Raw genomic sequence first — 23,460 nt, 5'->3', positions numbered from 1 at the left:
GAGGTTATGGTGTCTAGCAAGTAGGGAAGGGATAGATTATTTATACAGGATAGAAGCAGCCTAGATTTGAAACATGCAAAGAATTTCAAATAGTTTGGATCTACTTTAAGCCAGGAGGGAGGGTGTGAAGCTGAGGTTGAAAGCGGGATAAATGCTGTTTGGGGCTAATGGAGGAAGGTGGCAGGGGTAATGTGTGACAAAAGAATGCCAAATAAACTGAAGACAAAAGATGTATTGTACCTTGACCAGACCATTGTGATGTATGGTTCAAAAACACAGGAACAGAAGTTGGAGCTAACAGAAATAAGGATGTCAAGTGGATTTATGGGATCTTGCTGTGTGAGAGGCAGGCAAACAAATAAATTACTGTTATGATAAGAGAGTCAAAGTGGAGATGGTATGGGCATGTGGTAGAATGAATGGAGATGAAGAGGGCTTGGGTGGAACACATTAGAGGTAGAAGGTTAAGAGGGAGGCAGAGGATTTGATGGGATGGTGAAGTGGGGGATTTTTTTGGAGAAGAGTTTAGAAGAGTATTATTTGATAGCTGGAGAAGATGAATCAGGCAATCAATCCCTTAGTTTAGGGATAGAGCTGAGGATGAAGGTGTTGGATATAGGCTTAAGTCTTAACAAGGAAAAGATCGAAGAAAGGATGGAAATAGCAATATCATATTTACTAAAGTAACTAAATTGCAGCACTTGAATTGATGTGTGATGCATTTAGTGCCCCTTATGAAGAAAAATCATGTAGTCACAAAATATATATAGTAATAAATAGTTTATTCAAGAACAGAGAGCAAGTGTGTAGGTAATAGTAATTGTTGTAACCTTCAGAGATATGGGGACAGAAAACAACACTGAATATGGAGTATTCTCTTACCCTCTTCTACTGTTATCATTATTTTTTTTCTATGACTTATTTCTCTTCCACTCTAGCTCCATTCTGTAGTATTCTCATGTAATCACATTTCCAAGTAACATCTTGTAAATATCAAAATGAAACTTTTTCTGGAAAAAGTTATTTTTGACTTTACATAAGCAGGTGTCTGCTCTTTGAACTGGTCCAAGTTGAGGAACCTAGAAATATGGTTTGCTTCATTTAAGAACTAATCCTTTTACTATACAGTATTAATAATAATCATTCTTGAGGATGCTTGGTATTTTAGACTGAATTTACTGTGTAATCCTGTAAGGAAACATAAGTATGGAGCAAATCAGGTTTCGAAATTTGGCATTTGTATTTTCTCCCTTGTCTTGGTGTAAGAAGTCTCCTTGAACTCATTTTATCATTATTTAGGACCTCTTTCTTGTGGTACCAACACAAAGGCTTTGAGTGATTAGAAGTCATCTCCTTTAGGGATACTTCCATTACAGTATACTGATAAACTCCCCAATTATAATTTTTAAGAATTATTTGATGGTAAGGATAAAATACAAGATTTTAATTTTTTATTTTTATTTCCATTTTCTTGGCACATAAAGGCACATTTTACTCAAATCACAAAACTCTTTCATTCACATGAAAATGCTCAAAATCTGTACAACCTGTGTGAATCTACATGGCATTCAGTGATGTCCATATAGATTATCTATACTGTATAGTGTAGGTTAAAATCTGTTTCATGATGTTTGAATTGTTAAACTGCTCTTTTATCTAATTTACAGATGCAGTATTGCTCATGGTGCTGACGGTTAAGGCACAATTCAATACCCTGGAAAAATTAGCAATGCAACATGCTGAATGCCATTTATGTAAGTGCTTTCATTTGTCTTGCGTAAACAAAGAACAAAATACTGTACTATATTGCTCTAAGGAATACAACTCAGGTAAGTAAACAACAAAAAAATACTTGGATGTAAAATAACTAAATTATGTTTCCTAGATTTTTTAGATAAGGTCATCACAACAAAAGTAAATTTTGTACTCTACAAAAGCCCTTCTTAGAACAAATTCTAAAAATAAAAAACTTCTGCATACAGAGAAAATACAGAAGTATCAAGTACTGTATTGCATTTATATACTCATTAGCACCAAGAGTTACAACTTTCATTTAGTCACAAGAAGCTATAAAAGTGTAAAATCTAAAGACTAGTTTACAATGAACATAAAACTTTATGGCAGATTATACATTATGGCATGATAATTCTTGACAAAATATTCCTTGTATACTGCAGCAAAAAATTGGTCAAAGTCAGAACACAAAATAGGTTTCTCCACACTTCCCAGAGCCTCTTAGTTTTAAGTTTATCGGAGAATGTAATTGCTGAAGCTTTCTAGCATATTCCGTAATTATAAAAATGAAAATTGGAATGTATGTGAAAACTTAAATTTTGGTCCAGTGTTTTGGTATTTTTACCTAACTTTATTTCCTACCATATAAACAACAGCTTTGCATTGAGTCATTAAAAGGAATGCATTATGCGTATCAAGAAAAGCAGGCTACAAGGAACTGAAATGCAAATTCACAAAAACATGGAAATCTAATTATTTGCTTTTACAGAATCACTGCAGTATGCTTCCAAATAAATTACACTGAATGGATCTTTACGCACATAGGTCATTTTGGAGCATTTAATAGCTAAGACATTATATGCCATGGAATATTGTTAAAGAATCTAAATTCATAAATTACAGCAAAAGGCCAGATTACCAGCATGTTGAAATCTTACCACTCACAGATATCAAGCTTACTAGAGTAACCACTATGATCACATGTATAAGTACATGAACAATACGATCAATCGTAATGCTAATATTAAATGCAAATTCATTTTTAATACAATCACAAAAAAAAAAATATCACAAAGTGGCTGCATCTGTAAAGTCTGGTCTCTAAAATTAAGGTTTTAACCTTACCTTATAATAAAAATTACCAGTGTATCTGCAACAAAGGACCAACTATATTGTGATACTTTTCTACAACTAAAACTGACCTTTAAATATGGATACTTCAGTCTAAGAAGGGTTTTAGAGGTTTACTGAAGTGTAAAAGAAAACATTACATAGTACATTTCTGCAAAAAATAATAAACCTTAAACTACGGTATACTCTACAATATTTTTACAGTTTCACAACAGAACTCAAAACGCGGGAGTGCAAGTGCTCAGAACTGTAATTAAGTACTATGATTAAGCTATATATATATATTCTTAAGTTATTGGCAGGATACCTCAGTCACGTATCACTGTTCAGCATTATGATCTCTTAGCACCATTTGACTAAAGGTAAAGAAACTTCCTAAAATGACCTTGCAACATAGATTTTAGCAGTACAGTAAAGTTCTTATGGATCATTCTTACTCATATAAATTTCATTATAGTATAAAAGCTGTAAATGTCTACTAACTAAAATTGAGGCTCTGCATTATTTGTAGAAAGACTGAACCTTTTGAACCCTTCATAGTTGTTGAGACGATTAGTAAAGAATAATTTTAGAGGAAATTTGGAAAGCAAACTGATTAAACAATTATCTAAAATTTGTAATGAACATTTTTCATGGGAAAATTTCTCAAGACCTTTTGATTACTGTTTGATATTTTTATGTATGCCTGATTCAAGTTTTTATGAGACAGTATATGATGGATAAGGTAATGCAGCCCTTTACATTAATAATGCTGTTGACTGCTACCAATAACAGTGCAAGGTACTTGTAATACAGGAATGCTTAGTTTAAGGATAAGCTATCACTGCTGACTCTAGTAAAATTTAACTATTCAATAGCAATATTCCCCCTCTAAATTTAATGGAAGACAAAAGCTACATAGTTTTAACATTACTATCCTTAAACTTTATCCAAATTACATACCACCAACTGTGCTGTTTATATCACAGTATTTAAACTTAAAAGGTAATCTTTTATTGACTAGTTAGAACCTATTAAATTAAGTAGCAAAGTAAATATGTAACGTGACAAGAATATCTAGCTTGGTAACTCATAAAGGCTTGTTTTTTGTTACTATTAAACATCTTCATGATTTAAATTTGTAATGTTTGGATGAAATTTATGAATGGCGAGTGAATAAATAAATATGAATTTTATTCATAAAAAGAAGCACTTTGGAAGGCTTGGGCAAAATTAAAATGTGCAGTGTGAATGTTGTAAATTGGAAAACCCACAAATTGGTGTATTGGTATATACACCATATGATTCCTTTGTTCAAAAGAAAACAAGAACGATTCATCAATATTTACAGTAAACAACGAGTGCAGAAATTTCATGATTCAATTCCAAGTTTATGCACCTAAAAGTTCAGTCACACAAACCAATAGTACTACCATAGGATTGCCTAAAACATAACTTGCATTTTGCTCATTCTTATAGTAAATGTACAGCTAAATTAGGCATCTTCGATTCTTCCAATCTTACGATAAGAAGGGTACATATGCATTAAAAATATAAAAATAGGAACACACATCTGTGCATCTGTCATACCTAAATCTCACAACAGTTAATCGTACATCCTGTTCGCTGAACATTTGTTCAACATTTTTGCTTTCACTGACCTGGTCCAGCCACCTGTAAGTAGGATGATTTCATAAAATTTCTAAAGGTTATTGTTAATATAATATTCAGTCTATATCAAATTATATAAAAGTTAATTAAAAGGAAAAAATACTTTTCAAATATACTTTTTAATTTAATTGCCTAATACAGTACTGTACTTTTAATATTGGCAATCAAATGAAAAAGTACAACTATTATGGTACTTCCATAAAACCAGAATTTTAGGGTTAAAACCTGTACTGTGCAGTGTATGGATAAATATTTACACTAGAGCAATTGTACACAATCATTATTGTATGCCAAATAACGTAACAGTAGTTACTACAAATAGTGAGAGGAAAATTTCTAGAAAAATTGTGGAGGTGTACTTACTACAAGCAGTTTGCCCTCTTTGTTCTTGTTGATCACAGTCATTGCACCTGTGTCCAGCATAATGGTGCCTTGTTTTCCATTCTTCATTGTATGGCCAATGCTGAAAAGATAGATTAATTTTAATTCAAGGAAAATGAAAGGAAGATGAAGGTGATCTTTACTATCATTTCTTGGCATGTATCACAAATGAACTAATCAAACAGCTTACCAGTCAGTATCTGCTATTTTGAGGACTTCACTGTTGTCGCTAACAGTAATGATCTTTGTTACTGTTTCTGTGACATTGGGAACATTGAGAATCAAGTCGCCCTGCGATTGGATAAATGTCATAAGTACACAATCTAAATACAAAATAAGTTTACTGGGTCACATACACTACATGATAAATCCTAATTCGTTAGGCACTTGCAAATATCTTTACATTAGCTTTCCCCCTAAACCCTTCCTTGCCAAGAAGAGAAGTTCATTATCAGCAGCCCTTTAGAAATGACAAAGCAGAATGCTATGAAAACATCAAGCGAATGATAAGAATCTTAAGATAGTAAAGAAACAGATGAATTAAAAGTATACCGTACACAAACTTATAGGCTTTAATAGTAAACTATAAAGAACTGCTAACAGGTGTTTATACAGAAGTAATGATGGTACAGTAATTGTCAGGAATATAGTATACATAGTATAGTGGCAGTGAACTAGATGACTGACATAATTCTACCAGAGGGGTGAAGAAAAACTTTTACTGAAGGTAATAAAGGTTATGGAACTCAACTTATAATAATAAATAGGGTTACATTAAATGCCAGTTAATACAACTAAACAAACCATATGTGTAAATGCCTTCAAACTGAAAAACACTAAAATAATATTGTATTTTAGTAGTCTAAGAACTGGAAAGCTGAGAGTAGCAACACAAATGTATGGAAATATTCAAATGACTTTTATTCAAATATAAAAATGGCTGCATATCCAACTTGAGTGTGTTATTCAAAATTTCTGGATGACCTTTTAAACATGAGTATAAATATGTGAGCATTGTGTGTCAGTTACTTGGCCCAAAGACTGAACACATTCATATCCATATACAAGCACTGAATATGAGAAACAAGGATTTGTAAAGGATATGCCAAAGTATACAACAGAATTATAAAAAATTTCTTTGCTAATTAAAATAACTGAGGAACATAAGCCATGCTAAACAAATTTCGATGCTGCAACTAGCTGGTCATGTTAAATAAATTTCCAAGCTGCAACTAGCTGGTCATGTTAAATAAATTTCCAAGCTGCAACTAGCTGGTCATGTTAAATAAATTTCCATGCAGCGACTAGCTGGATGAATCAAGCAGCAAAAGCTGAATCATAAAAATGCCAAAGATTTGAGACTATTGGCAGAAAATGTATGAAAATAACCCAAATTCAACATCACAGAAACCCAAGAAGGGTCTGGACCATCCCTTAAGTAAAACAGCATTTATATGGAATACCAACAATTGCCTTAACTAGATTCTTTTTCTGTTCATTTCAGTACAAACTTATTAATACCAATCAGAATTCACTATCATAATTTTCCTCCAGGGAGTTAGAAGTGCCCCTCCAGAAAAGTACTGTATAAGCCCAGTCTCCCAAAGACCATATTTAATGTAGAGTTTTGGTTTGTAAGTGATGTTTGCATTTTCTCCTTTCTCTTTTCAATAAGGGTGTCCTTAGTCTTTATATTTCTTTCTTGGCCACCTTCTGCCACTATGGAACTGGAATAAATAAGGTTTTAAAGGTGTAACAGGAGGCAAACCTCACAGTTGCACTATGGAATAATAGGAGAGAGTGGAAAGTAAGATGGAAGAAAGATATGAACAGACGTACAGTAAAAGAAATGAAAGGAGCTGCACCTAGGAGCTGAAGGTATGCTGCAGAGAACCTTAAGTAATGCCTAAAGTGCACCGCATGAGGTGCGCTGTCTGTCACTATATATCAGTAAAATAGTCAAGTTCAGCTCCATTTTGATGGCTGCTTCTTTGCATTTAATGTATGAACATCAAAGGCCTGGCATATTCATGTGCCAATTAGATGTTGCTGCAATTCTGTAAATCTGTATTACCTTTTTGTTCTTGCTTTCCTTCTTCCTTTGCCAGCCTGAAGTAAGGATTTATTTTACCTTAATTCTCACCCTTCACACTGCTCTATCCTTAACTGCTTTGTATGCACAACACGCCTGAGAGAATGACCTAGTAGGTGTAAATATATTACTGTATAGGTTACATATATGAACTCCCTTGGAATTTTGATTTTTAGTATCAAGTGCACCAGTCCTTAAATGACCTCTGACAATACTTTAAACCACATCTGGAAATTTTTAGGGTAGTAGACATGGGAGTGTACTTGATTGACTTCCACTTCTTTCCATTAGATCTCTGCACCAATTCCTCCTCTATCCATCCCATTGCACTTTACATATAAGCTTATTTATTCAGATTTTTTCTTCTACTTCTTCCCTGCCCATCCTTGTGGCAAATGTTTTCTTTCTATACTTCTGTCACTGTAACTCCATACACTAAATGCATGTGCTTGTAAAGGCTCCTTCCTGTTGCTGGTCTACTCTACATTATGTTTGTACTAAACAGTGGCAAGCAATTATTACAATAATTATTTTTTCTTCCTCCACCTACACATAAGTTGAGAGCTAGCTCAGGAAGTTTTATTATTTTTCCCATCCCTTAAGTGATTCATCTGGGACCCACTAACACTGAATTAAGATGAAAAGTATTCATCTAAGTTTAACTGTTCTCTTCAGGGTGTTCCGCCATTTTATTAATCATTCAACTGGTTACCATGGTGGTCTTACACACCTGCACTAACAACTCTCTAGTGTGTTACCATTCCATTAGCTTTCAACCATCCTGCCTTAGTGATCCAAGACTTGGTTTACATAAAGTTAAGTATACCTTAGTATAACCAGACCACTGAGCTTATTAACAGCTCTCCTAGGGCTGGCCCGAAGGATTAGACTTATTTTACGTGGCTAAGAACCAGTTGTTTGCCTAGCAACGGGACCTAAAGCTTATTGTGGAATCTGAACCACATTATAGAGAGAAATGAATTTCTATCACCAGAAATAAGTTCCTCTAATTCTTCATTGGCCAGTTGGAGAATCGAACAAGGGCCCAGCACAGTGCTAGCCAAGAACGACATCGACCAGTCCAATGAGGAACTGAGAATAATGTAAACTTAATACATGAAGCTGAAGCTGAAATGCCTATGGCTGCTCATAGTGGAAAACAATGGCAGGCAGGACTATTTATCTTTTGTAATTATTCAGCCATAGTATAGTAGGCTCTAGTGTGCAGCTGGACATTGCAGTAACCATTTTCATCCTTCCAGCTTGTTACTGGGTGCACTCTGACCTCCCAGGTGGGTATCTGGACCCATTCTACTCTCCTTAAGAAATATCCCTTATAATTTTGATCCCTTTGCAAATTTCTGTGTCACACCATGCTACATTACTAACTGCAACAGAACAACCTAACTCTGAGGAATCTTAAAATGTTAAGTAGCTTAACAATATAACCTATTCAGACAGTAACATACTTTCTTCCATAATGATGTTTTCCAAATTCATAACCTGTTCCCTACTTTAGTCACATTTCCATTTATAAACCTAGTCTAATTACTGCTCTGTTTAAGGCAATAGCAAGTACAGTACTACTTTTAAATGTATGAAAATGTTTTAAGTGACTTTACAACCATAACCTTGGATTGAAGTCTCCCCCCCCCAATACACAGTTCAAAAGAAGCTAATTGTGAATATGGGGATGAAAGATTGGGTTTCCCTTAACCCTGGAAAAACAAGAATATCCTCTTACTACAGTTATAATCAGTTATCCATTCATTCCAACCATGAAACTAATTTTTTAATCTTAATTTTCCACTTTTGACAATGATGACCATGAAACAAAAATTTACTCTTAAAAAACCCTCTTCATAGCACTTGGAAAGAAAATGTGCAATAAACAATAAAATTGTATCAATACTAATAAAAGTATTCTCCTTGGACATGCCAAAGTATCACGAACTTGCCTAACAAACTGCCACAAAAAACTGACCACATTCATCATCATTATTATTCGTTTTTACATCAGCTTTCTCCTTTATGGGGTTAGATGTGAAATTGTTTCTCTCCACTCAATTCTGTCTTACCTTCTTTCTGCCTGAACTCCCATCAGTCTTCATCTATCACTTTTTTCCATGATATCCTAGGAATCCCTACTGGTCTTGTTTTGCAATCTCCATATCTGCTACTTATCTGACTGAATGATCCTCATCCTTTCTAAGCACATGCCCAAACCATATCAATCTTTGAGATCTCACTCTATTTTTCTGTCTCCTGAGCACCATATCTCTGCCAAATCCTTATTCTTAATATAAATGAGGAATGACTGATTTTAGTAATTTTTCCAACCTTTCCTTCTGCACCTTACCAATATTTTCACAGCATGCTCAAGTAGCCTTCTTCTATAATCTTCATGTTGCAGTGCATCCCTTTGTCTGTTGCAAACTATTATGTATACCATTACTGTGAGGCTCTTTTCCCATTTCAGGTCCCTTTTAATCATTTAGAGTTTCATATATTCTACCAAGCTATAGGAAAGATGGGAGCAAAGATAATTTTGTTTTAATTTAAGGAAATGTGCTCAAGGGCTCTCTCATGTAAGGAAACTCAAACTCAAAAGCCATGGAAGACCATGGTATAGAGGCAATGGCATAGTTCAAAGTTTGAAAATATTTGTTCAGTGGTCTCTAACCATAGTAAGACAACTAAATGTGGCACCTGAGATAACCCTGCTACTACAGAATTTCATAGGTGCTACAGTAGGGCAAGACAACTGAAAGGACAGGACGCTGAATTTCTCATGTAAATAATGCTAAGAGGAGGAAAATACAATCTTATTTGAGGGATTTCACACAATGTAAAAAAAAAAAAAAAACAATAATTAAAATACTAAGTTTCTATCCCTCACCCATCAAGGATAAGGTGGAGAAAGTTAATACAAAATAAATGAAATCAAGAAGAAACAGAGAAAGTAAATAGAACCCATTGTGTCAGACAAAAAACTAAATGTCAAAAAATTAAAAGAAAAAATTAAATGCCAAAACTGGTATTAAGCCATGTCCACATTTTTCTGCAAAAAGAAGAGTAAGCACTTATGTACTGTACTAAAACTAAACTACATAATAATAATTTCAACAATGACATGACTATTACTCGAACTCAATTTCAACGAAACTGGCAGTACTGTATATTCATTGACATCACCAAAAAATGGAAGGGTAGAGGTGATTAGGGAAATCATGTATAATATGTGACCCAGTAATATCCTTATTATAATTTACCTCCATTAATTTTTATTCTTTTTCTGCTGTGGATGTGAAAGATATTTTTCTGCAGGAGAACTAATATATTAATTTACATGTTTACATAAAATTACTAATTTTAAAAGCCAATGGCACTACCATATTTTAGTTGTATTTTTTTTAGGTTTCCAGACTAATGGGAATAAAGGTCACAATATAGTGTGCAACTTAACTAAATGTGTTTATCTCTTAGAACTGAAAGCAGTTCTTAACTACTAAAACATTCATGGAATGATATGCTTAATTACTATTTTCCCTTAATCTTTTTAATAAAACAAAAATAAAAAACTGCATTCTGTTAAAGCACATGCTTGCAATAACATATTTAACTGCTTAAATCAGATGTGCACATATGTCAGTAAACAAATCAAAGGCAAACAAAAATATAATTAAAAAAAAGGGTGAATACTGTTAGTAAATAATAATGTAATCAAGTGCTTTGCAATACAGCAGTTATCATGATCAGTTCCTAATCTATAGTTATCTATTTTCTATGTGTTTAATCCATGTTAAAAAAACTGATAATAAAAAACATGCCTGTTTATAGTGTCTTAGAATATCACATATTGATCCTGCTGTTACTCTGTGCTTGCAAATTACAGTATACTATACAGAGCTATGTAGGAATTTTAATATTAAACTAACTTATTTTTAAAACATCATCAATAAGTACTGTAGAGAGACATGAAAGACTTATAGTCAAAAAACTATTTGTCACCAGGTACACAGATTTAACCACATGAACTTTTATTTCTGCTTCATTGTTACTTAGCCTAACGTAAGTGTAATCAGTCTCCCAATCCAACAATAATGTTACTGTATACAAAACTTTTGCACATGTTCCTGTGTATGTAATGATATATCTAAACATGTCCAAATTAAATTTCTTTGCAAACCACTTTTCCTTCACAGATTTCTCTATAACGTAAATAGAAAAAAGAAGACAAAGAATAAGAGTAGCGAGTATAGATTTCCCAACAACTTGTTGTCTTGTTTATTTTGTTGTCACCCACTTTATATCTCTACTGTGTAAAACGCCAGTACAATTTAAGTCTTAAGTGATGGTTAATGTGACGTACATCCAAAAAAACACTAGTAACTTGAATCAGTTATCACTTAGATTCTATTAGTAGTTATATTTTAAAGCAATGAAAAACTATTTGGACAATTCTGCTCATTTCATAGCACAATAAGAGCCATATCACTCATTTAACATATCTTTAATCTTGTGCTAAACATGCTGTAGTAACTAGCAGTCATTAATACTTACACTTTCTTTATATGCTTGGCATTCTGCACAAAATGTAACATCAGCTCTTAACGTTGTGAAAGAAGTATTACAACTAACTGGGAAAATGATTTTCTTGACTTGAAGGGCGAACAGTCCAATTGTAAATTTATTTTTCATTTTAATTTTGAATTTCTGAGTAACACTAGCTAGACCTAGTATTAAAATAAAATTAGTATTCAAATCATCTTTCATATATCAAGGGTCACTAGTAATAAACTAAAAGTTAGTATTCAAACCATCTTTCATAAATCAAAGGTCATGCAAACTCACTGTAGGTACATGCATATAGCTAGTCAGCACTGTTTTAATGAGGACACTACTTACTGACTGGGAGGAAAAGCCACAGACTGGTATGTATGAAAAGCATGCTCCAAGAGAAAAATCATATCAAAATACATAAAAGCCTCATGATGGGTACTAAAGAAAATGTGAATGTTTGTATAAATGATTCAGTAGAAAAAAATGCCAATACTGTATATGAAGATTATTTTGATAAGATTCTTTTCCAATTTTTCATACTCCAATGTCTAATTCTACCTTTTCCTAAAGTAAACAAACAAAAATATAAAATCACAGCAAACTTTCCTTCCTTACCTTAGGGTTAGTGTCTTTACCCTCACTCTATATGACATGCAACAAAATCAATAGATCCATTTAGTATGGTAAATTTAAAAAAAAAAAATTTTTTTTTGAATAAAAATTTAGAACAAAGGCAGCATGAATGATCCAAATACAAAATTTTCTTAAGATCAGTAATATAATAGATTTACTTTTTTTCATGATCATGCAGCCTTAATATACTGAATATTAAAGTTTCATGCAAAATGCCACCAATTTTTAGATAACTCTGAATCAAAGTTTTATGAAATGACTGCCTGATCTGTTAAAAATTAGGAAAACACAGGAATCACAATAACTTAATAACTACAATACAAGTCTTGAGTACCATGCATTACACTACTTTTATGTTTCGACTCAAAGAGTAAAGTCCTGAAATGTCAAGTACTAATCTTTCCACTAATATCTTCTGAACAAGTATCCTTGCATGGATTTGAAGACCTGTACCACATACAACTGAAGCTATACTCTGGCTACTCTAGCATGAAAGTTGAAGCTGTATTAGCTTCATTTATGAGCAGTGCAAGACTTCTACTAATTTGAATGACTAGATTGAACAGAATGACTGAAGTAACTAATTTGTGATTAACATACACATTTTCTAATGGTTATTGCCTGAAATCACTCAACCATAATTAGAGAAGCATGGCATATCTTCTATCTCAGGTCATGAATGGGTATTTATTATTAAGCTCTTTCATAATATTCAAACACAGGATATTGATTTAAATTTTTTAACTCTCTCCTTTATTGTAAATAGTCAGATGAAGGTTGCTGTTTTGCTCTGGATAAGAATAAAAAAAAAATCCAGAATTTGTTTCTGTAGTGCACTAAAATGAAAAAGTACGCTGTTTGTTAGCACATTTTATAATCTGAGAAACTCGAATATCGATACAAAAGCCTAAAAATAGGCCTACAACTGTTATTTATATTAAAAGTAGACATCTCAACAGTTTAAATTTGTATTATTCTTGTATGTGTATCACTATCAATGAAACCGTATGTATCCCTAAAATTCATTAACCTATATATTCATGCAAGAACATATAAAATGAAAGTACAGTATTAACTTGAAGGGAAAATGGTAAAAAGAACAAATATGAACAGATGAAGATACAGATGGATATAAATGAGAGAGAAAGAGAGCAAGAGAGAAATATCCTATAAAGTTTCAATATGGTGTTCAATACCCAAATGCCTTAAAATCTCTTGTATGTATAGGAAACATCTCATTTTAACTGCTATTGCTGCATATAAAAAAAAAATTTTACCCATAATTTACTCCCTGATGAAGGCTGTGAATCTTAACATACTGATAAGAGAACATTTGTGTATCCTACTCACATCATTAAATTATTTATAAATGCATAATAAGAGTGGCTTCATATAATTATCTAAATGAAATACTTTTGCTCATGTTCTTTAGAGATGAATAACTCGTATCTCATTATTTCATTATTATCAGGTACAAAAGGTAACTTGATTACAGTCACACTTTTATACTCACTTAGGGCTTGATCAAAGGATTTATTCCAAAATACCACCTAAATGAGATAGTAAAAATTTGTGCTAGGCAAAGTTAAAGAAGTTGGAGAGCTAGGTGTTAAGGCACTAAATGGAACTGATACAGTATCTTTTATGTATCTTATGTGAAGCAGTCTCCATACTTCTCAAGCAGCTTTATTTAATACTTTTTTCTGTACTTATCTGTAGCCTTAGGATTTGATATGATATTACTGTACTGTAAATTTTATTTGATATGTAAAATCAATTATATGGTTTAGGAGATGCTAAGGAAGCCTGACTCATGTAAGTGAATTATATAACCAAAAGAAGGGAGAGCTCAGTATTTCATACTCAAGGTTTCTTGTAAAACTTCCAACTACTAATTACTCTAGACCAAATTGCATCAGTAACCAGAATGTAAATTTTTTCCATACCTTATCTTTCTTCGCATTTTCAACTGGGATCTGAATGAGGAGGAGGTTATCGTTGTTAGGAGAGACGTGTAATCCCTGGATTTCTTTCAAGGAGAACCTGTGTTTCTGTTTTAATTTGTTTTCTTTGGCTTCTAACAGGTATAATGCTCCAGAAGTCAGGATTAACAAGCGTTCACGAGGTTTGTATCCATGACGATCATATTTTGTGCATGGAGTTGAATACTAGAAATAGGAAAAAAAGGCTATTTTGTATTAGAGGTTAAAATACCTTCTCAAGATAAGTCTCATTTGACATACAGTAAGGTTATTTTTTGTAAAGCATTTCTTATAAGCCAATCCCAATGTCAATAAAATTTACATTCAAAATCAAAAAAATATCTGGAAGAAAGCATTTCTGATTTGCTTTCACAGTCCATACTACTGTACTTCAAAATTTAAACAAACTAAGAATCCTCTTTCAGTTACAACATGACCATCCAAAAGCCAGATGTTTTTTTCCTGAAAAATTACCTTTGTCTTCTCTCCTGCCATTTTGATACTCTCCTCAAAGGCAGTTTTTCGGAGTGACTCTTCAGCAGTATTTAGTCTTGATGTCACAAACCAATTTGGCAATGTTTCTGGGTAGCTTGACTTCTTACCTGCAAAATATCATTAACCATTTATGGCCAATCATGTATGCATATGGGGATGCGTAACACAGTTATACAGTACTTTTGTAGTTCATTTGTGTTATAAAATTTTATATTATGTATGATTTGTCACTGAAGCTAATTACTAATAGAGCAAATAAAATACAGTACTGTGGTTTGCCACCTAAGTTGAGCATATGCTAGGTAAATCCACATATCAAAACTTTAATTATTAAAAATAGTTAACTTTTATTCTTCATTTTATTCAATTTACTATTTTTCTAGCTTGTTGCTTTTAACTTTTCTGTCTGTTCAAGGTTTCACAAATAATGTGGATAGTAGTAATAATTTACTTGTGGCTTCTTTATAATACATTATATTTTTATACTATGTCATATGGAATTCCAGTTATTTTATGTAGCTTTATGTTAAGGGAGTTTTGTTGTTGTATCCAGTGGAATCATAACCAAGTGAATTATTAATATGGTATAAATAAATGCAAAATCTACATACAAAAGATATTTTCCTATGAGCTTACCCTTGAATAACTGTTCTGCTAAGACTTTCTCTTCAAACATTGACCGTTTCTCTGGAGTTAGTGCTTTAACATACTTGCGGGCTAGGTACGTCCTATGAAGACCCTGCAACAGAAATATACTAAAATATTACATCAAATATTACATGAACATATTTTAACAAAATGTACTGACATATATTGACCCTCAAAAATGGACAAAATCTTCAGGCAAGTCTTTTAAGACTTGCTTCCAACCATCTATAAGAGTGCCCATTTGAACTCACTCTTCACTGACTGAATATTCAGGTCCTTGTACCATAGCTAAATGAAATATCAGTATTATAATAGTTTGATAAATGTTTTAAAACAAATAACTATCAATGCACGATGAATTACATCTTACATAAATAACTGGAGAAGCCTCTTTGCAAGAAGAAGGTGCTACTGGCCAACTTGTGTCTAGAAGATTCTGTGGCAAGACTTTGGCAAGTCTTAGTAAAAATTCACACTTTACTAGCTGCTGGAATCTTGCATTGATTGGGTTGACTGGCTCATTGCGGGTGATAAATCCTTTCACAAACCTGTAATTAGGTATGCACATTAGAAAAATTAATATTAGAATATACAATAGCCTACATACATCATATACAAATGCTGAGTGCACATAAAAATGGTAAACCACAATGTATGCTATCCCTGACTTATGTGCAAGTCAAATCACAGTAAGATTAATTATATTTGCTAGTATGTAAGGCATGATTTAGGTTTAAAAAAAAAAAAAAAAAAAAAAAAAAAAGGGGGGGAAATTCCACCATATAAGGCAAATCAAGTGCACAAGTTTAACCCATGGGTTACAAGCAATTGGTTTTAGGTACAAGTAATACTACCACCATCAGGTGTAAATACAAATAAGGTTTCTTATATTTCAGGTATAAGAGCCACATAATGAAATGTATTATTGTAGAATTTTGAACATTTCAATTTCATTAACAATGCATAGATAAAGGAAATAAATCTGCGTGAAATATCAAGAGACAAATTTTGCCTCAATTGTAAAAATGACTCCTCAGTGGTAGTTTTTATTAACCACCATGTGTTCAGTTGTCAGTAATTATATTATCGAAGGTAGTCAGCAATTTTTACTTGAAGTAACAATATATCAGGTATCTTTCCTTTAATAGAAGAGTCTAAACAAGGTTTTGAATGTTACTCATATAAGCTACTAGCTTCAACAGTTGTACATCACAAGTGTTATGCTTTGGTCATTAGGTTCTTACTGAACATTGCATTGCCTTAGCATTCATCAGCCATTAATAACTTACCTGAGGTAACAACAGATACCAGTTATCTTTTCTTCGTACAAATGTCTACTGAGGATTTTGAATATTAACATTACCCATCTACTTAGCAACTAACTTCAACATCATTTTGATTCACTGGCTATTATTTTTTTAATGAATGATGCATTATTTTTCTAATGAATGGTGCATTTTTTAGCTTTCATAAACTTCCCTTATGCACCTGCTGCTCCCTAATACTGCCTCCAACACAGTCTTCAACATTATTGAACCTATTATTGCAATGTATATTTGACATATCATACATTAATAGTGCAGTAGTATATCACTGATATATGAGTCACATTTAGTTCAGTATGATTTCATGCAGGTGCCTACTAAGTTTTGGATCCTGTACTGATAACATAAGATTTGGCATTCCATATAAAAACAATGACTGCTGTACAATATCTTCAAGTACCCTTGAATAGGGAGAACTGTGAAGATCAGGGAAAAAATGGGGTACTAATTTTTATTCTTCTCCAGAACATGCTTCCCAAGAATTGGATCCATCTTATTTATTTCTGCACCTACATGCTGTCAAATTGTATACAGTAAAATTGATATATAATTGATAAATACTAATCAAATATTCTAAATTCACTAAGCACCTTTTAGGGTATTACCAACATGCATTATTGATGGGAGGAGTAAAGTTTACATATTGACATGCACTTTTTCCATACTATTGTATACTGTAGTCAGTCACCATTTTCCTTTCACTTCTATGGCAACTGGCATGAGACTACAATGAATGCATGTGCCAGGGAAGGCTTAGCGCTGTTTAAGGGTATTTAGTCCACTGTCTACCTAAGTCTAGGTCTGCATGTATTCTGAATATATTTCTGTTGTTGTTCTACTTTTTTTCTATGCTGGTGACTTCAATGAAAAAAAAAAAGCCAGAAAACATTACATTTCTTAGAGAACACACAATATCGTCACAAGTCATGAAAAAATAAAAAGAATAAAACAGCCAAGGCTACTGTACATTATGTAAAGATTATGATGTTTAGAATTTGTGCAAATCAGGGGACAATTGTAAATCAACAGAACTACAAGTGCTTTGAAATAAAAAAAAAAATTTCTTAATTGCAGGATTTGGTAGCATATCAAATCCAATTTAATGCAAAAATGTCTCATGTACAGTTGAAATGTCTGATGGGCTAATGTGTAAGCAGATGCTGTTGACTAAAAAAAAAAAAAAAAAAAGTACAGTATTTGGCCTAACTCTTAAGTATTCCATAATACTGTAATAATATTTGTTCAGTCATGATCATCATCATTATTGTTATTACTACTACATGCCCTTTAATTAAAATAGGAATTAGGATAAAAATTATGGCTAATGTTCTAAGAGTTATTGTGAATGTTCAATAAGGCTAGCTTGATGAAACTCTGATCATTTCAGCTTACTCCTTCCTCAAGCAAATATAATTTCTAAAAGGTATTGGTGCAATTTTTTTTTTTTTCATAACACCCAAGCCACACTTACTAACCATCTAGTGTTCCAATATTTCTTATTTATGGCAATAGTGCATTGAAAAATCTACTATCCAAATATCTTTCATATTTACAACTTAAGTTTGACGATAATGAATGCCAAGGTAACAGTCATATAGCTCTTAAAAATATTGAAAAGTTATCATTAGAGGGCTTTATGCTGCATTCATTTTACTTAATACTTATTTTTGTAAAATACAATATTGCATCAATTTTATGCATAGTATTTTTGTAAAATGTGACATTACCTGACTTAATTTATTATTTTTTGTAAACTACACACTACCACTTAACACAGTAGTTTCCACTGAACTTTGAAACGGGTATTAAGCTTAAGTCAGTCGTCAAGTATCATAATATGAAGATGAACTTATTTGTTTTAAATAACTGACAGTTTCTTTATATTTATGAATATGTACTTCCTTTTCTTTTAAATTCTAGCAAGAATATTTAGAAATACACTTTATGGTATCTAGATATACAAGTTATTCATAGTTAAGGAGGCTCAGTACAGTACGTATATTTTTATAACACAATACAGAATAAAAATATTTTTCCCAATATGCAAGTACAGTACAGTCTTTTTAAAACTGATCTGTACAACATGTCAAGATAACCAAAGATTTGTAACTTACGCTCGAACAATTCCGACAGCCCACTTTCGTCGAGCGCACTCTCTCTGAGCTTTCACACGTCTCCAGTGCTTAGTTATGTTAGTAACAGCTTCCCTCATCTTTAGGTATCTACGACGATACATAACAGCCTTCCATTTTGCCTGAATCATTGTTGCAAGCTCTTGTTTACGAGCTTGGAATTTGTCTTCAGTGTAGAAGAGTGTCTTGGGGAGTCTGATGAAGAGTTTTGTCCTGAAAATAATCATCGTTTACAAAACATACCCTCTTGACTCTATGACAGTGATTACAACACCTCATTAGTGACTGATTCATAACACTAGGAATCTTTGTAAAAACACACAGCTGAAAGGATAAAAGGATAGTGGTGATGAAATGACTCGCAAGCACTATGAGCTATTTCACATTGTGAGTGGGTAATACTGTGTTGGATAATCATTGCTGTAATTTTTTTGCTAGGTATTCATGTACTGCATTACAATAATTTTCCATTTTCTTTATTTAATATTGCAGTTGTAGTTTAAGTACATATAGTTGTAATGCAAAAAGAATGCTAGGAAGTCGGACAATATTTTTGCACTTATCTGCTATATTCTAAACACTGCAAACACAAGTGAAAATCCCAAAGAACTGTAGTACTCGACTTACTCTCCCAAGCGATAGTCATCAGGATGATAATTAAGATGTTGAACAATGGCCCTTACTCCATCCTTTGGATTACCTCTGTAATTTGGCCAAGTAGCAGGGCAGAGAGACTTGTACCTTGCCAAGAAGATTTCATACTTCCTACGGTAAGCAAAGCCAGCTCTCCTTACTCGCAAATTCTCCATCAAACCTAAGTATTTGACCTGGTGTCCTACTCTTTCAGTATCGAAGCAGTCTGGAAAGAATAGTATAATTAACAAATAACACTAAATGAAAAACATACAGTATTTTAAAAAAATTTACAGTAGTTATCATTTAGCAAATGCTGTTTTTCACAATGATCTTTCATTTAAATTGAAAATATTGTGCCAAGAAATATGACAAACTTACAGGAGCGCTTCTCATCATTAGGCTTGATACATCTGATGTATGAAGGTTCCTTACTCATAAGGATGACCATCAAATTGGCCAAACTGTTCTTGAACTGTGTACCAGCAGTTTCTGGTCTCTTCTTTCCCATTAACTCTTCCTAAAATCAGGAAAGCAGTACAAGAATATGGAAGAGTTAATACACACTTCATGTAGTTGTTATTTCAGTGTTTAAGAAATAACAACAGACATTCTAGCAAATATAAAAGTTTTAATTACAACATTAAGGAAGACGACATTGATTATTTGAATAATAAACTCAAATAGCAAATATCAAACAATATTACTTTCAATAACGGTCAGTACTTTGTGCAAATAGTTGTTTAGAAAATAAAATCCTCATATTTTAGTAAATATAAAGAATGATTCATTTCATTTCAACAACAGTTATTAGTTACCTTTTCCAAAAATCAAATGCACAGTAACGTTTATTAGCATAACCAGTTTTATGGGCTACCACAGTACAATAAATTTGCAGGTTTTTAAAGACATTCCTTTCTACATAAAATGTATAGAAGTGCAATCTAATTCTCATCAATTTGAAAAGTATTGAAATGTAATCTAATTCTTTTCACGTCTGATAAAGTGCCCAAGACCATGCTGGTGCACTGTCCTAGATTTAATCGCCTTAGGGCAAAGTACTTATTAGCGGGGAAGACTGTTTTAGAAATTTTAATTGATGATTTTGAGGTAGATAACCTTATGGATAATCTGAGAGAATCTGATCTTTTTAATGAGATATAGTATATTTATTAAAGATTTGTCATATATATTTACTAAAGATTTGTCATATTTATTTTATATATTAAGTACTGTATATATTTTAAATATAAAATTTTTATATTTATATTTTATAGTTTTTATCTAATATTTTTTACGTTCATATTTTAACACTGAATTTTACTAGTGCAGTATGTTATCATTCACCTTTTCATTATCAATCACATCATTAATTTATATATTTCATCTTCATCGCTGCGCTGAATAATCCTGATGGGCTCCAGTGCTTGGTCTTCAAGACCTAAATTTCATAATCAATCAATCACTGCCATAGCAGGAAAATTCATAAAGCAAGCTTTAATATGAAAGCAACACTGTATCATGACAGTGGAATATCAAAATACTGTACTGTCTGTAATCAGAAGTCAGAAGTCAGATATTTTAGAAACAAACATGGGCAACTAAAATAAAAAACATACATGATGCCAAATTCTGACTGGCATCTTCATTAAAGCAACAAAATTAGAGTACCAAAATTAGTCTAACATGCTTTTATCACATAAATCTGAATTATTGTTTAATCTCCATACCAGTGACTCTATGATTATGCAATATATCAAAACTTCCACTGAAGTTATTTGGTGTCAAAGTGGCATCCCAACTGATCAGATTTCATTACTTATCAAAAACTTCTTTAGACTGTTACAGTATCGTCTTCTACAAGGCAAGACTGGAAGAGTTACAGTACATTATATACAACGGTATTTTTATATATCTGTTATGTCCATAGTGATATTTTTTATATATCTATTATGTCCATAGTTACAGTACACCATATACCTTTCCTCTATTATCAGTTTTGTACCAAGATCTTAAGAAACAAACAGAACTCATTAAAAAAGCATATGGTTTTTTTATGGAAAGTTTTATATGAAAAATATATGTTTTGATAGCTTAGCTGCTGTTCGTCCTCAAAGGAGTTACACTCATGGTCCTCCCCAGGGCTCCATAAGACAGACCAACCAATTACAAAGAATTTTTTATAGTTGGTCTCGGCCAGCATAGTGTTTGTTGGCACAGTGATAGAATATAAATGACTCAGAACAGTAGGGCTCTATCTCCATTCCTACAACAATTACCCAGGCTCCAAGGCTGGCATTATGGTACGGCACGGTACAGTTGATATTTAGTCTATATGTATGGTACAGAATTATGGTACAATAATTTCACCAAAGTATGGTACGGTACGATTCAGGTACGGAAAAAATGGGCAAAAGTCTGTACCGTACTGTACCTTAGGCTTGGATATATCACTAAACAATTACTAATGCATATTTGGCCACTTCAGTGACTGCACAAGGAGATCACTAAGGTACTTAACATTTTAGTTTGTAACATACCATGCATGTGTGTGTGTGTGTGTGTTTGGAATTCCATAATTAACATGTTTATGTCTGTGTGCAATTCTTGAAGTAACACGTTACAAACGTTTACAGCATCAGCCATATAATCCCATATTGTCTCAATGATTTATTATTATTATTATTATTATTATTATTATGACAACTGAATATACACACATGTACAATACATATAAAGTACCTTTGCTAATTTATACCTGTTAATATTGAAATTTTCATAAAGAGGGGATTTTACTGATATTGACTGAGTTTGCTTATAGTACGATAAAAGTACGGAATTATGGTACAGTATGTTATTTTTACCGGCACAATCATTATACACTCTGGTCTGTCCTAGAGTTCACTAGTCCCCAGGTTGTGCTCTGGAAATCGTGTTCGACTACGCATGTTTCGCTCATATTAACACCAGTCAAGCAAAGTAGTTAGTTTTAAGACCCATTGAAACATTGCATTTCCTTGAAATTTTAATGGGTAGGATTATATTTGTTAGAATTGGGAGTCAGTCAGCCTCTTGCAAGACAAGGAGTTAGGAGTAGAGTAGATCGTTGGGCTGTTATAATTGCCGTGCTGTTTTCTTGTTTGACAGTGATAATTAGTGTTAAGGCAATAATATCAGACAATTTCGTTACTGAAACTTATTAAAGTGCGTCACCGACTTACAGCGACAGCAACTTACGGTGGATTCGATCTTACCATGCTTTTTCAGAGCTGTAACTTGAATGCATCAAGTTACGGCACTGTAAACGCTGTTGACAGCACTAGCAGCAAGAATAGGCACCAAGTTAACACCGCTCACGGTGCTGTAACTTGATGCAACATCAAATTACGACACCAAACATCAAGTTATGGTGCCATAAGTGAAGGTTAAAGGCAAAATACCGACTTACAGCAAAAATCAAGTTACAGCATGAAGCTGGAACAGATCCCCCACTGTAAGTCGAGGACCTACTGCATGCTATAACCTTTTTAACACATTGATAAATAATTTGAGGTTACCAAAAGGGTAAATCAGGGTAGCCTAACTTCTTGTTTACGAAACAGACGCGATCGTAGCTCCCAATTGTGCTGGACTTAGAGGCTTGATGTTTACTAAAGGCCAGTACAGTATTTCCTTTGTAGTATTTTATAATCAGTATTTCTAAGAAAGAGCTCCACACGGACTATTACCTTGGAAACTGATTTTTCCTATACTTTTAGTGTTGCTGATGAAGGAGATGGTCTTGTTTAATGTCAGTCAATTATTATTAACCTCATATCTACTCAACATGGTTGGGGACCCTTTGGGAACACGGGGTTTTGGAAATATTGGGAAAAAGACCAGACCACCATGTGGTTGTTATGGAATGGTTCCACACATGCGCAAGTGATCAGGGAGCCGTATGCTTAAGAAGGGATTGGTTAAGGAAACCTATTATAAAAGGAACTGTACTAATCTAACATACCCTAACCTAGCAGGCCGTGTTATTTAGTTGGGGGGTTCTGCCCCCTGGACCCCACAGT

The 23,460-nt window shown here is 33.0% G+C and overlaps 1 protein-coding gene across 18 annotated transcripts in view; it reads right to left on the bottom strand.

Moving 5' to 3' along the window:
• Positions 1–1,441: 1,441 nt before the first annotated feature.
• The window catches only part of Myo61F (Myosin 61F), a 241,577-nt gene continuing 219,558 nt past the window's right edge, over positions 1,442–23,460 (bottom strand). For 10 of the 18 annotated variants that reach the window (XM_067132725.1, XM_067132733.1, XM_067132727.1 and 7 more), the window contains 11 exons: positions 19,781–19,919; positions 19,394–19,625; positions 18,749–18,979; positions 15,680–15,857; positions 15,298–15,400; positions 14,641–14,768; positions 14,131–14,352; positions 12,167–12,193; positions 5,087–5,187; positions 4,879–4,978; positions 1,442–4,518 (listed from right to left, as the gene is read on the bottom strand). In XM_067132725.1, coding sequence (XP_066988826.1) covers positions 4,498–4,518; positions 4,879–4,978; positions 5,087–5,187; positions 12,167–12,193; positions 14,131–14,352; positions 14,641–14,768; positions 15,298–15,400; positions 15,680–15,857; positions 18,749–18,979; positions 19,394–19,625; positions 19,781–19,919 — 1,482 coding nt within the window. In that variant the 3' untranslated portion in view covers positions 1,442–4,497. The remainder of the gene's footprint in view (positions 4,519–4,878; positions 4,979–5,086; positions 5,188–12,166; positions 12,194–14,130; positions 14,353–14,640; positions 14,769–15,297; positions 15,401–15,679; positions 15,858–18,748; positions 18,980–19,393; positions 19,626–19,780; positions 19,920–23,460) is intronic. The other 8 variants (XM_067132741.1, XM_067132732.1, XM_067132738.1 and 5 more) reach the window with 1 other exon arrangement.

The sequence above is a fragment of the Macrobrachium rosenbergii genome, chromosome 32, assembly GCF_040412425.1.
Source record: "Macrobrachium rosenbergii isolate ZJJX-2024 chromosome 32, ASM4041242v1, whole genome shotgun sequence".
Classification (NCBI taxonomy): domain Eukaryota; kingdom Metazoa; phylum Arthropoda; class Malacostraca; order Decapoda; family Palaemonidae; genus Macrobrachium; species Macrobrachium rosenbergii.
Note: the sequence above shows the minus strand (reverse complement) of the source record. Positions and strands in the feature narration are given on the sequence as shown.